General features: G+C 40.5%; 1 protein-coding gene across 1 annotated transcript in view; it reads left to right on the forward strand.

Annotated features, from left to right (window-relative positions):
- The window catches only part of LOC110055812 (multidrug resistance-associated protein 1-like), a 28441-nt gene that overhangs the window by 5614 nt on the left and 7518 nt on the right, over positions 1-15309 (forward strand). The window contains exons 7-20 of the mRNA XM_089295025.1: positions 6-183; positions 758-1012; positions 1704-1769; positions 1954-2091; positions 2954-3094; positions 3352-3439; positions 4620-4692; positions 4940-5066; positions 5606-5782; positions 6295-6462; positions 6558-6641; positions 8446-8536; positions 10354-10610; positions 13887-14399. Of these exons, the coding sequence (XP_089151151.1) occupies positions 6-183; positions 758-1012; positions 1704-1769; positions 1954-2091; positions 2954-3094; positions 3352-3439; positions 4620-4692; positions 4940-5066; positions 5606-5782; positions 6295-6462; positions 6558-6641; positions 8446-8536; positions 10354-10610; positions 13887-14399 (2356 nt within the window). The remainder of the gene's footprint in view (positions 1-5; positions 184-757; positions 1013-1703; positions 1770-1953; positions 2092-2953; positions 3095-3351; positions 3440-4619; positions 4693-4939; positions 5067-5605; positions 5783-6294; positions 6463-6557; positions 6642-8445; positions 8537-10353; positions 10611-13886; positions 14400-15309) is intronic.

Here is a 15309-nt window from a genome sequence, read left to right on the forward strand (position 1 = left end):
TTCAGCTTGTTGATTTCCTACACACAAGACAGCAGTCAAGAGACATGGAAGGGATATGTTTATGGTTTTTCCATGTTCCTTGTGTCAGTCTTTATGTCTGTTGTTATCCATCAGTACTGGCAAATTGTTTTTGTCCTTGGAATGAGGATTAGAACTGCTCTCATTGGAATGGTTTATGCCAAGGTAAGCTAGTGACAAAACTAGGAGCAAAATATAATAAGGAAATAAATGCAGTGAATGCACTTTTTTTCTTTTAATGTACAGTACAGGTAAATATGTGGAATGTGCTCTGTTGCCTAGTGAGATTCCAAACTAAAGTACAGCAGGCATTTATTGGATTGCTCTATCAGGGCTGTAGCTAGTACATGTAAAAAGGAAACCAAGGCACTTGTTTCAGTCATTTTTTGTTTTGTTTATAATTTGTTTTAGTTGTTTTTTCACCATAAGCAGCCACCCTTAATGGCTAGGAAGAATATTTAACCATGGATATTGCCTCACTCATATAAATATATTTTTGGCTACGACCCTGATCTTAAATCAATTACACATGTATTCCAATGCACTGACAATACAGTACATGTATGTTACATGCCTCTGATGCCTGTAAAAAAGTAATTTATGTATTACCCAGGTTCTGGGGCAGACAATGCAAGTGAAGGACAACAATGACTGTGTGGCTACACTTACGTTAGTTAAATTAATGCATACCTGTGAAGTAAGCCAATAATGTATCTATGTCTCTTGTTTTGTTTACTAGGCACTTGCACTGAACAGTAGGGCACGGACAGAATCTACAGCTGGTGAGATGGTGAACCTGATGTCGGTGGATGCACAGCGTCTTATGGATCTCACAACCTATGCAAATGTCCTCTGGTCCTCGCCACTAACCATTCTGATTGCCTTGTATTTTTTGTACGATGCAATGGGTCCATCTATTCTGGCAGGCGTGGGAGTATTGGTATTGTTAATCCCCTTCAACCTTGTCGTCAGCAGGATAGCTCGAAAATTGCAGGTGAAATATGTGACATCATGGATAGCGTAGGTTGAAACAAAACAAGTCCAGGTTGTACGGGCAGCCATTTTTAAAGCTAGTTGTTGCACACTTCATGTACTCCGGTTGCTAGAACATCATTCTGTACATGCATACAGAAATAAAGATGCACAATGAATGGGGGTATGGTCCTCTATTCATCTGGATCCATTAAATCATTTATCTTGGCTTTTGGATATTTTATGCCTGACTTACATGTACTAAAATTAAAGATTGGATAAGAAGGTCTGGTGGAATGCACCTCATTATGAAAATAAGTGTAATGAGTTCACATTGTAAAAGTCACTTGTTCTTGTCATTTTATTTTATTTTTTTGTCTTTGCTTGTCAGCTTTATTTACATGTATGCACATGGAAAATTAATGAAACATAGTTACTAATTAAGCACCCACTTGTACATGTATCTTCGCATTTTGAAACTTGGCAATGACACTGTCAGAAACTATCTTCCCCGCTGCTTGCATTCTCACTTTTGAATAGTTTGCTTCCAACCCTGAGGGACTTATACCAAAAAAGACAGTCTGTGGACAGAGTAAGGAGTATCCAGTTAATGAAGGATTGTGTATCTTATAGTGTATAGGTTTACAGTGGATGTACATGTACCAAATTAAAGTGTGTGTCATTAACACATGGCTTACCTTAATCTCTCTTAGGTGAAGCAAATGGAGGCAAAAGACTTACGCATTAAAATGGTGAATGAAATCTTAAGTGGAATTAAGGTACAGCTCATCTCAAGAGTACTTTAAATCACTCTCACAGAATGCAGTTGGAGAACTGATACATTCATGACTTCTTGTTAGTAGCTATACATGTCTTCTAGTGTCTAGTCAGATTATTTGAGGAGAATAATAATAAAGATATGTTTCTGTTCAGCTTAAAATATGCAGATTATTTCTTTTCCAGGTCCTTAAATTGTATGCTTGGGAAACATCCTTCATGGACAAAGTATCTGAAATCCGTCAACGGGAATTACGACAACTAAAGCATGCTGCTTATTTAAATGCATCATTTGCCTTTACCTTCACATGTGCCCCTTTCCTGGTAAGGTACTCTTACTGTAAGTTGTAAAACTATAATTCTGTCTTTTTTGTATATACCTACTAACTTAGAACATATCTAGACATGACATGTTACATGTACAAGTAGCAACTCAGCCAAAAAAATACCAACAGTAATTATACCTGAAGCAGGGCTGTCATTAAGTTTTGAGTCACCTGTTGCTTCGATATTCACACCTGAAACAAACTTTTTAGTTTGTGTGTGAATTACATGTAGTGTATCAACAAAAGGCAAGTATCAAGGGCTTATTATGCATACTCAGCCGCAAAAGGTGTGACGTGATGTGGTCCTTAGTGACAGCCCTGCCAGGACTAAACCAGAGTATGTACAGAATCCCACTGCTTTAAAGGCACGTAAATTCAAGTTTGAACTTTGTTCCAAAGCAACGGTTATGATAGTTATTGTTAACCTGATTATGTCATAGTTTTGCACCACTTTGTAATGCCCATATTTGGCATTAAAAATGTCGTTGTCAAATCGCACATGGTTAAGTGAATTCACTTACTCACTGTCAGTCATGCTTACTGGCACACAGGGTAGCAAACAGCAGAGAACTGACCTTGTAATCATTTACTAGTTTAAACACGGTACCTGAATTTACAAACTACATGTGACACATACAACAGCTCACTAATTAGCAATTTTGACAGTAGCTTTAGAACAGAAATCAATTCCCTTCTAGTGCTTTGCAACCACTGAGAATACTGAGAATTTTTTGATTCTGTTCAATGTATTCGAGATTATCTTCATTTGATATAAAATAAGAGGATTATTGTTAGTTTCTTTTATTTCTAGATTTTTTTTTTTTTAACAAAACATTCGTTTGCTATTATTCTTATTTCAGGTTGCCCTAGCAACATTTGCTATCTATGTTCTAACTGGAAATGAGTTGACAGCTAACAAGGCATTTGTGGCACTGTCGCTGTTCAACATCTTGAGATATCCCATAACCATGTTTCCAAATGTCATCATCAGCATGATACAGGTCAGTTATGATGTTTATTAACTTCTGTCGAGCGTGATGTGCAGTGGCTTAATGGTATACATTCTGGTCTCCAGGTCCAGTGCTCCAGGTTTAGGCACAAACTACCTCCTTCACACTAGCCTTCGAGGAGGCTTACTTAGGGTTCACACATGAGAGTGGTGAAGCAGTCAGAAGGAATCAGGAAAGCTAGCTAGTGTGACTCAAACATAAGCTTGTTTACAAGTTACCTTGACACTCAAGGTTGTTATTGTTTATAGGGTCAGGTGTCCATCAACAGACTTTCTCACTTCCTGAATCTGGAGGAGCTGAATCCAAACAATGTTGAAAAGACCATGCCTGAACACAGTAAGTTGCCAACAGATTGCAGTTGTTTGCTCAACATCACTTGGCAGCAGGGATGGTGCAGTCCATGGGTTATTGTGCTCCCCTTCCAATAATGTGACCCATGTTTAAAGCCCAGTGGCCCGTTTCTCGAAAGCCCCGGCAACGTTTCTGTCCCAAAAAGCCATTTTTAGTTAATATGTAAATCTACAATCAGTGAGGTGTACACACACACCTGAAACTTCTTTTAAAAAGGGAACCGCTTTTCATATTAAAAATAATATTATGTGAATAAAAAAAGCTCCGTAATCATAAGGTTAAGATTTTGCTGTGGCTTTCCGGGTGCAAAGACTTTTCAGAACCTTCGAGAAACGGGCCTCAGACATGCTGGCACATTAGGGTTGAGCTAATTGTTAGTCCTCTTCCTTGCCCCAAAGAGTTTTCTCTGTGTTCCCCAGTTTTCCTCTCTCCACAAAAACCAACTCCTTTAAATTTCAATTCTACATGGGAACAGTGCACATGGAGATAATCACCTTTCTCACTTCATTTTTCTCACCTCATTTCCCAAGCTAAGGAGGTGGCGTGGCTAAGTCGTTAGCAGGGAGTTTAAGAAACCACGGCAGTGACGCCGATGACAACGTCGATTAAAAAAAATGTTTCATATTTTACTGACGAATCTCGCGATCTTCTAAGTAATTTACTTTGTTTGTCACTGTTAAAAGTATCATGAAACTGAATCTTAGACCCAGTGACAAATTTGAAATTAAAATTGAAAAAAATTAGCCGTGGTGGTTCACGTTCTTGGGGCAACGCAGAATTTGGTCATTTCACCGTCGTTGTTGTTTTGCAGAGGACGGTAAAAAATGTACCAAGATTTATAACGCACGTGCACAGCCATTGTTCTACTCATTAAACTTTTTGTTCGGTGGCGTTCTCGTTGCCGTTGCCGTCGTGGTTTGCTTAAGCTCTTTTTTAAACTCCATAACATGCCGGACGTGGAATCTGAAGGTCGCAGGTTCTCTCTACTTGCTGGAGTTGTTCTGCGGTAGACCCGACCTCAACTCCTTGATCACGCTTGTTAACACCTTTAAACTGGTTCACCTCTTGCCAGTGGCGATTTTTAACCTTTAATGTTCAACGGTATTCTTTTTCTTTTTTCAATGTTTAAACGTTCGAATTCTCATGACTTTTCTGTGGCTTGTAGTCAGTTCACAAGCCATTCACGTAGAAGATGGATCTTTCAGTTGGGATAAAGATGACAGCCCTGTCTTACAAAGGTAAGTTACCTAAAAAAAACAAAACAAAACAAAAAAAAAAAACAAGAATAGTCTTATTCCAGGTTTACTGTTCTTCATTATTCGGGTCTGTTGATTTAAGAAAAGACTGGAAAGGAAGATGACTGTGCTTGATAAAGTGCAAGACCGATAAAGACGGAAACCAGACTCCCTGGTATCTTTCCGCCTATTAGCGTCTCAATTTGTTGTTTACTTCACTGAAGTTGTTTTGCTTGGTAATTCGTTGCAGCGTCAATATGAATATCCCGAGCGGCTCGCTCGTTGCCGTGGTGGGTCAGGTTGGATGTGGAAAAACCACCTTGCTCTCCGCTCTACTTGGCGAGACAGAGAAGTTGTCGGGAAAAGTATATGTCAAGGTGTGTGTAATTTTTTTTTTTTGCACTTTTGGTGTCCCTTTTATCCTAGTGACCATTGATTAAGTTCTGAAAAAAAATAAGATAGGCAAGTTTTGAGATTAGGACCTGATCATATCAAGGGAAGACATCTTCGTGTACAATGAGAATAACCTGTGAACTGTTGACACAAATAAGATGAAAGACAAAACAGCAACAAATCAAAGGCGTTTTCCGCGCTTTTCAACCTTTTGAGCAGCGACTGATTGGCCGTTTGAATGCTGCTGAACCTTGCTTTTCAGATGAACATTATTTGCTCCTATAGGTCATAAATTTTATTGTTCGTTTATAAGGGGCCTCGCGTTGTCCTTATTCACGAGGTTTGACTGTAACTTTAAGTTTTCTCAGTTTTGTTGCAGTCCTGAGGAAACCATGTTCCGTAATCAGCTCTGCACAAAAACGCAAAACCATTATTAAGAAAAAAAAAAAAAAAAAAAAAAACTTACTCATACCCCTAACTGGGAGACGACAATAGATGATTTTTCACTCCCTTTTCTTATCAGGGTTCCCTAGCGTATGTTCCGCAGCAAGCCTGGATTCAAAATGCTACTCTAAGGGATAACATTCTGTTTGGAAGGAGTTTCGATCCTAAACGGTACTGCAGAACAATCAGTAGTTGCGCTTTGAGGACTGACTTGGATATTTTACCAGGAGGAGATATGACAGAGATCGGAGAAAAGGTACGAAGCTGAATTAAAAGTAACTGACTCTGGCAATTATTTTGAGGAAAAAAAATCCATCTCTAAGAGAAACTAACAAACGAGAGCAAATGCACCAACAAGTTAAGCAGGTAAGAAAACAACGAACTGAAAGCTGACGAACTAGTGAGGCAAGGAACTGAAGAACCGACGAATTAGCGAGCAACAAATCGACTAACCAATGGACAAAAAATCGACGAACCGACAAACCAACGAACAAACTGACGAACCGACCAACCAAGGAACAAACAGACGAACCAACCAACCATCAAACAAAGAAACCGACGAACCGGCTAACCAACAACGAACAAACCGTAATCGCTTGACATCAATGTTTCCAACTAGTCTGTGTACTGTATCTAGGGTATAACCTTGAGCGGAGGTGAAACCGACGAACGAACAAACAAACAAACCAATGAACCGACTAAAAATGGGTCCTAGGTGGGCAATTGCTTGATATCATTTTCTCTAACTGGTCTATTTGCGATATATAGGGTATAAACTTGAGCGGAGGTCAAAAACAGCGCATCAGTCTGGCTCGAGCAATGTATTTTGACGCTGATGTGTACTTGTTGGATGATCCACTCAGTGCTGTGGACTCACATGTAGGAAAACACATCTTTGATAAAGTCATAGGACCACGAGGAAAACTGAGGAAGAAGGTATCACCTTACAAACTGTTTGTCGTCCCGTTTAGAATATTTTCCTTTTTCTTTACCTATTTCATCTTAACTTGGGTTACAACCTTTTTCCTCAGACTCGCATTTTTGTTACCCATGGGGTTGGATTCCTTCCTCAAGTGGACCAAATCATTGTTCTGCAAGATGGTAGAATATCAGAGGTATGTTAGTGTGAGCTGTGAGTATACACTGTTTATGATGCTGCACCGCAGGACTCCCAAGCTCTTACGGTCAGCTTTGTTATACGACATTGCAAACAATGTTAGGTTAAATAGAATAGTTCGTATGGGAATATTACGAAAGAAAAAAGCAGCAAGAAATATGGAAAAACGAGCACAGTAAAAACGCTTTTCCTCGCGTCCTTTGTGTATTTCTTTTGAAACTGTGGAGGATTAGGTCATTTTAAAGCATTTTCAACGTTTTAGCTTCATTGGTTTCCTCTCTGAAGGTTTGACTGATTAAACAAAGACAGAGATCTCATTAGGGACCAGGCATTTGGCAAATTGACCGGCTGTGAGAACGACTTTGCCTGCCTGGTGTGAAGGAAGACTCTTCTTATAAAGAAATTCAGGTCAAAACGTTTCTGTCAGTCTGTGAAAACCAATTGCCTTCCTCCTGAAAACGTTAATCAGACCCCTGATTGAAGGGTTTATTAAAAAAAAAAAGAAAAAAGAAAGAAAAAAGAAAGAGAGAGAGAAAATGATTGACTAATCTTTTGTTCGAGCCAGAGTAAAGCTCGGGTAACAATGAGCTTTCGGTATTAACGGCGTGGGCGTAAGGCAGAGTTCCATTGCTATAAATAAACAATAGCCTCCATTTGGCGCGAAAATATATAAACAATAGCCTCCATTTGGCGCGAAAATCTGCTCGGATATTTGCCCGCGGACATTTTTTGTTCCGAGAAGCGAACAGTTTTCCGAGAGCGAAGCTGGAGGAAAACTGTGAGCTTCGAGGAACAGATAATGTCCAAGGACAAATATCCGAGCATATTTTCAAAGTCAAATGGAGGCTATTGCGTTTATTATCCTTCAAATATTTTTCGCAACACGCGCAGTTCCGAAAATTCTCGGATATTCCCCAGTTTTAGCTGGGGAGTATACGGTCACGTGACGCGTTTAGACCAATCGCGCGCGAGCGTAAATACTTGATGGATGTTAAGCTCGGATATTTGTCCGCAGACATTATCTGTTCCGAGAAGGGAACAGATTTCCGAGAGCGTGATTTAACTGTGGACTTCGAGGAACCAAAACTGTCCAAGGACAAATATCCGAGCATATTTTCACGCTAAGTGGAGGCTATCGTGTTTATTATCGTTCTTTTTTCCCGCAACACGCGCAGTTTTGAAAATTGGGGAATATCACTCAGATATTCTCCAGTTTTAGCTGGGGCATGTTCAGTCACGTGAACCGTTTAGGCCAATCGCGCGAGCGAAAATTTTTAATGGATTATAATGTGTTTAATAATACACATGAAAAAATTACTCGATTCTGATTGGCTAAGAGTAGTGCAGTTCAAGTGTAACACCAGTGCAAAAAGTGTAACATCAGTGCAAAAAGTGTAACACCAGTGCAAATTACACATCAAAATTCTGGATTATGATTGACTGAAAGATAATAGGAATTTTTCTAAGAAAATGATATCAGGTAAAATGATGACGAAAATTTTGTGTTGAAACTTTGAAAAAAGTTTTCTCAAATAAGAAAAAATGGCTCCAAGAAAGATCTTCCGGCACTTCCTCCACGCGAATTTTTTCATGTTTATATTATTAATAAGTAATCATACGGTTTTTCTCGTTCAATTTGGAGGTAATTTGCACTTGTGAGTTTTTCAAAAAGCTGAAATTACACTCGCCGAAGCGGCTCGTGCAATTTCAGCTTTTTGAAAAACTCACTCGTGCAAATTAATTCCAAATTGAACTCGAAACCGTATGATTACCTATACTTATTTGTCGTTGCTGTTGATCAGGTTGGGACATACACGGAACTTCTTCAAAATGAGGGAGCATTTTCTGAGTTCTTGAAGACATTTGCTTCTGAGCAGAATGCCGAGGAGAATGGTTTGTGGTTGTCATTGCTATTAGTGATTTGATACTGTATTTAAATTGTTGCTACTGGTCCATCAGCTACACATGCTTCAGACATGAAGTTAAGGTGGCTCAAAACAGTAATATTTTCGTCGGAAGCCTGGGCTATGATGCACACGTCGGCGCCAGGCATCACGCGATCACCCCAGGGGTCGCGAGAAAGCGCGCGAGATTTAAAGTTTGCAAAACTCACAACAAACATGGCGGCCCGAGGCCTGCTTCGTAAAACTTTGTTTCCACCTAATTTAGGGAGCTGTTTACGATATCGCTTATTTTTATCTTCAAAAACATCCATCCTTCAGGCAATTGGAAATGAAAAAATATTCTTTTAAACCGCTGTGCTGGAACGTAAACAAAAATTGTGATTGATGTTGCGATCGATCGCGCTGGCGATCAATCCAAAAAACAGCAGGAAAAAGTTACTCTTCAATTTTTCTTCGTTCTTTTTACTAGGCCAGTCTCACCTTCGGATATTTATTGTACTCTTCTTCCACCGCTTATGCTGCTAACGACAACAGCAGAAAGAAGACACTATTCGCGGGTATTCGCGTTTATTCGCGTGGAATTGTGGGCTTTACTGAGAAGCGGACTGCCTTCACGCGTGCGCAAAGTGCGATCTTGCTAAGTCGAGATTTCATTTTGCTCGTAGAACGCGCGCTTAAAAACTACTTATCCACGAAGCTAATATCTCAAAAACTGATCCGGTGACCCTACTTTTTTAACGCAAAAAAAAATACTCAACAGCAAAAGCGGAATGCATGTGCGAAATTAAAAAAAAAAAACTGTGGAGTGGAATTTTTCCAATCTTGAAATTTCCATTTTTTTAAATTTAAGCAAAATCTACTCCGCAGAATTTTTTCTAATTTTCCCTGTTTCTTCTTCTGTGTGTAATAAAAAGATTTTTAATTTATAAAAAAAAATATGGGGTCATCAGCTTAGTTTTTAAGATAGATGAAATTGATGGCAAAAAGTGGGTCAAGTTTGTTGCTATGCAACAGAACAGTGCAACCTTAATGTATGACCTAAACACAACGAAAGGTACAGTGGAGAGTCACCTTAAAAAAATATCACAGCCATTCAAAACAGTGCAGTTCCAAGCCTGAAAAATCGCACCTAGTTCTAAAAGTCTCAAAAAAAAAAAAGAAAAGAAAAGAAAAGAAAAGAAACAGAAAAGAAACAGAAAACTGTTTTGAGCCACCTTAAGCCATTTCGCCCTTAGACCTTTGGTGAAGCCATAAAAGGGCCTTAGTAGAGTTGGTTCAGAGTTAATCTGGAAGAAGGGCGAAATGTTGATACCTTGATTGAATTGAAGTTGACTGAATTGAGCGAATTTTCGCTCGTCCGTGTCCAGCACGAACGAAGGAAGGAACGAACAAAGCCGGAAGGAAAGAAAGAATGAATGAAAGAAGGAAAGAAGGAACGAGCCAAGGAGTGAAAAAAAGAACGATGGAATGAAGGAACGTACGAACGAACGACGAACGAACGAACGAACGAACGAACGAACGAACGAACGAACGAACGAACGAACGAACGAACGAACTACGAACAAACGACGAACGACTAACGAACAAACGAACGAACGAACGAACTACGAACAAAGGATGAACGACTAACGAACAAACGAACGAACGAACGAACGAACGAACGAACGAACGGAGGGAGGAAGGAAGGAACGAGTGGTTCGGTGACTGCGTGTTTGATTGAAGGAGTGATAGGCTGACTAACTCATTGGCTGATTTCTCATCCATTGATCCATTGATCGATCGATTGATTGACTTACCTTTCAACAGAGCCGACACCAAGAACTGAATCTGTGTTGAGGGATGTCCCAGAGAACACAGATGGGATCGACCTCAGCTTTCAACGCAGCAACAGTCGCCTGGAGAGGAGAGACAGTCTGATGGATGGACAGCCATTCCGGAGAAAGCGAGCAGACAGCCTGTCTGTTGTCACTATCGACACCGCTGACCTTGACTGTCAATTTACCAGACCAGATGAACAACACGAGGACAAGATTATTGAAGAGGAGAAATCTGAAACTGGTCGGGTACGTTTGTAAGCTTACAACTTCGATGTTTGTTGGTTCTGAGGCAGTCGTAGTGTAACTCTTCAGATGAGATAGCCCTGGTTACGCCATCCTAGGTAAACATGGTTTCCTCAGTGTAATTTCCCTTTATTAACAAAGGTAAGGTTTCTTCTGCCGAAACGACTTGAAAGTTATAAAAACCTACCTAGGGTGTTCTAAGAGATACGCGCTTCCGCTGAGGGAGTTCCTTAGAAGGAAATATGGACGAATGAGAGATGTTTGTACTTTGCCCCTGGGGTATCTATGTTGTGGCGATGCTTAGCTAGACTACGAGTAGTCCCTCTTTCACGAAATCCTGAAATCCCTCACTGGAGCAAGATTACAAGACGAAGAAACCGTTGGAGCTGTTACGCTTCAAATGTAGAACAGGCTGAATTCTGACTCTGAGCTCCAAAGATTGTGGGCTTCTGCAAGCGCGGGCGCCGCTGTTGGCCCTCGTTCTCAAACGAATTAGACAAGGTCAAAACAGAGACTTGCCCAACCGTTTTATTTTCTCTACCGTCTCTCGACCTCGTGGTCGACCAGTTTCTACATATCACGTGACTGACTGTGACTGACTGTGTGGGGGTGGGGTAACCCCTACTCCGCCACTCGCAGTGTCAACTTTTTGACCATGCCATGCACTGGACCTGTATTGTCTAAATCTCGCTTTCTTCTTGGTAGTTCTATGACTCTGTAGGGCACTGAACTGTAGGCTCCACCCAGGAAATTGTCATTTTTTTCTCTCCTTAAACTAAACAACTTGAAGTGAGATAAAAAGGGCTACTCCGGAAAATGTACAGTCCTGCGAAAACAACCATCTCTTTCTCCAGGAAAACCTTGTATTTGCCTACAGCGCTCGAAAAATATTTGAATTCCATCTTGCCCGTTGGGCAAGTAACTCTCAAATTTTGCTTGCCTGGGGCACTTCCCTGCTTGCCCAAGTTTTCAAACTCATTAATAATTCATGAACCCAAAAATGGAAGTCAAAATACAGGCGTGTTTTAATGTAATAAACCCATCTTGACTGTAGTCCTCTTAGTGCTGATCACTTTCATGTTTACTCCATTATCTTGTAATACTTTCACAACTTTGAACTTCTTCATTCCGCTTTTATGAAGTTGTACGGTTTGTAATAATTAACATGGATGAACTCCCAGTTGAAGAAACAAAGTTTGCGAAGTTGTTTTTTGTTCGTGTACTTACTTCCTAGTTCCTGTATTACACGCTGGGTATCTTCGTTATTTTATAGCCTTGAATCAATTTGTTCAATTCGTCAAAGATCGTGTTCGACTCCGTGAATGTTCACCTGCATCTTGTCTAGCTCCACGAAATCATTGTTAAGCTAAGAGAAGCGCGAGAAATTTATAACACGCTGAATTAACAACAAGTCGCCTTCCCACTTTAGTGAAAAGCCGGCGACAGCATATTTTTTCATTTGGGTGAATGAAAAGGGAAAACGTCTTCGTTTGAAAGAAGCACTATTTTAAGTCATCTTCCAGGAACTCTGAAAGTATTTTGATGACTTACTTATACATTTCTTTTTAATAATATCTTACTTTTCATTTTGCACGGCGGCGCCCAAGTATGTTATCACTAGCAAACTTACATGTTTCGCCGAAAACAGAGATTTACCTGGATTTCAAACATGCTGGCTTCGTTTTCGCGGTAGAAATATGCGGCTTCTTTTCGCGTGCAATTTCTACAGCTTTAATATATCGTTGTTGAGTTAAGTTTTGTACAAAGAAACTGAGATGCTCGTAGAAAATTGCTAAATTTTAGGAAATAAACACGGCGTTTTCGTGCCCAACGCGGCTATTTTTGATCCCGGAAAGAAATTTGATCGTGGCAGATTTTGATCACGTACTAGGCAACCACTTCTGAGCCCTGGGCGCGCGTCACGCAATCAACAGAACAACGCTGTAAATTGTAATTTTCGTCAAGCTTCATCTAAACACTTGGTTACCCTTGAGCCTAAATTTACTTTTTCTTCTCAAAATCGTTATCAAAAATTTAGTCGGCGAACAGCTTGCCTGGGTCCTTGCCCGTGGGGCAAGTAAGGAGAAAAAGTTACTTGCCCGAAGGGAAAATCTACTTGTCCCGGACGACCGGACGGGGTTTTTTTCGAGCCCTGTGCCTAGGAAAATGACCTCGTGGTTAAAAGAAACTCCAGATTGATTAATAGTTAGCGGTGTAAATTCTAATTATTGCTGGAACAGAAGTGTTTGTTATGTCCTCAACCTACTCACAAAGTAAGTAAATTAAGTTGTCCTATTGAGTTGGTGGTGGCAAAATTTCTGGAACAAAATCTTTTAACATAAAGCATTTCTATTTCACATTAAAGAGCTTGGCAATTTTGTTTTTTATTGCAATGTATCTTTCAGTCATCATGTTTTCTCGAAGTTGTATCTAACCAGCGAGAAGAGTAAAGATTGTTCATTTAGGCTACATTTATAAATGAAGTATTTTGCCACCAGCAAAGCCAACCGTAGGGGTTGATGTTGCTTGAGTGGGTTTGTAGGTCCATATAAAATTGTTGAGTCTGGTGACTGAATGTTTTCACTAGTGACTCGCGACCATCAGTCAAAAAATTCATTCCAAAATAAAGCTACATGGGAGCACTTTAAAAACATATGCTGGATTGTATGCTGTTCACTTTTACATAGATGTATAAATCATCAGCTATTATGTTGGCTCTTTTAAGTTTGTATTTAGTGTAGATGATATTGTGGTTTATCTTGAATTGAAACATTAACTTTGTATATTTCGTAACGGAAAAAGGCCATTTATATAATTTTTGGATTTCAGAGGGCTCCACTCCGTTATTACTAATTCGGTTTTCATTGGTAGGTGGTTGAAATTTGTTCTCAACTATTATTTTGTGCAGAGCAATGCAGCGCTGGAAAGATTTTCTTCATTGTCGTACCAGTTCTGTTTCCGTACTTGCCTCTGTCTACCAGTGGGCGAAATTTTCCATTTATTTTTAATTGCACTGAGAAGGCCATAGTATACAGTGAAACTAGATTTAACTTTGAAAAGGTTAACAAATTCTTGATACATTAGAAGTTTTCCGCTATTAGGGTTTAAGAGGTGTTTAACTTTTGTAACACCCGCCTTGTGCCATGACTCAAAAAAATTGGCTTAGTTGCGATTGTTATTTCATGGTTGTTCCATATGATGGCGTCGTAATTGCCTTAAGGTTGTTACGTAGCTTAAGAAGAGTCTTGATGTTAGTCCTCTTTCATTAATCATTCACAGGTGAAGTTTGCAGTATTCTGGGCTTACGCCAAGTCGGTTAGAGTCTACCTGGCTATCGGCATTGTTCTGTTCATTGTCGTCGCAGAAATAGCCTCGGTGGCTTCAGGAATCTGGTTGGCGCGCTGGAGCTCCGCCAATGTCACGTCAGACGATGAGCGTGACATGTACTTAGGAGTCTATGGTGGTCTTGGCTTCCTGCAGGCTCTTAGTGTGCTCATATCAGCCTTGTGCTTGGCTGTGGGGTCGAAGATTGCTTCACGCTACCTTCATCAGAGTATCCTTGTGAACGTCATGCACTCGCCCATGTCGTTTTTTGAGACCACTCCCCTAGGGAGGATTGTGAACCGCTTCTCCAAAGACATCAGCACGATCGATGATATGGTACCCATGTCGCTGGCGAATTTTTTGAGGACGTTCTGCGGCGTTCTTGGTACCATCGTTGCGATCAGTTTCGCAACTCCCATTTTCCTGGCAGTGATTCTGCCTCTTGGCTTCTTCTACCTTTTTGTTCAGGTAAAGTGAAACATTATAAACCAAAATCACTGCGACCCTAACCCTAACCCTAACCCCCGCTCCCCCCCCCCCCCAAAAAAAAAGAAAGTACTGCCTAATAGCTTTCATAGCGAAAGGTCGAGAGTTCGAGTCCCAGACCGGACTAACGCTCAGGGTCTTGAAATAACTGAGGAGAATGTGTTACCTTTGTAATGGCATCTGCAAATGGCTAGACGGTCAAGTTTTCTCGGATAAGAACTATAAACCGAAGACCCCGTCTCCAGCATCTTCACAGGGAATGTTAAAGAACCCACTCACTTATCACAGAGAGTAGGGCACGGAGTTCGCAGTGTTGTGATCTGGGGCCCGTTTCTCGAAAGATCCGGAATCTTTTCGGGTCTGGGGCCTGTTTCTCGAAAGTTCCCGTAAATACCGGGCCCGATAACTTACCGGGCCGGTTAACGGGAAACTTTATCGGGCCCGAAATAGCGTTTCTCGAAGCACCCGTAAATTTTCCCGGTACTTACCGGGCCCGATAAAATAGCGGGTTGTTACCAATCTCTAGCGCGCGCTTCTCGCTCGTTCGCGAGAGAAGGAGAAACACTTGGGACTATACGTACACATTCGATTCTGATCGATTCTGTTGTGGTTGCGACTGTGATGCTTTTTGAAGAACACTGCGAAGTTTAACTTCGAAGTTATCGTTGTGTCAAAGGAGAGCAACTGAGAGAGATCGTCATTTTGCATGGTCATATTATTTGAAAGTGATGATCAATTGCCTTTTGTAGCTCGATTCTAAGACTTCGATCGACAATCTCGCTCTTTTCTAGGAGTGTTGTCTTTTTCCGTGATTCATTCTAATTCAAAATGTTCCGCTGAGCAATCAAACACAAGATCTGTGGACCGCCGAGGAAACAGTGTGAACTTGAGA

Source organism: Orbicella faveolata, unplaced genomic scaffold (assembly GCF_042242905.1).
Source record: "Orbicella faveolata isolate gen_17 unplaced genomic scaffold, um_ofav_v1 contig_25, whole genome shotgun sequence".
NCBI classification, from domain to species: domain Eukaryota; kingdom Metazoa; phylum Cnidaria; class Anthozoa; order Scleractinia; family Merulinidae; genus Orbicella; species Orbicella faveolata.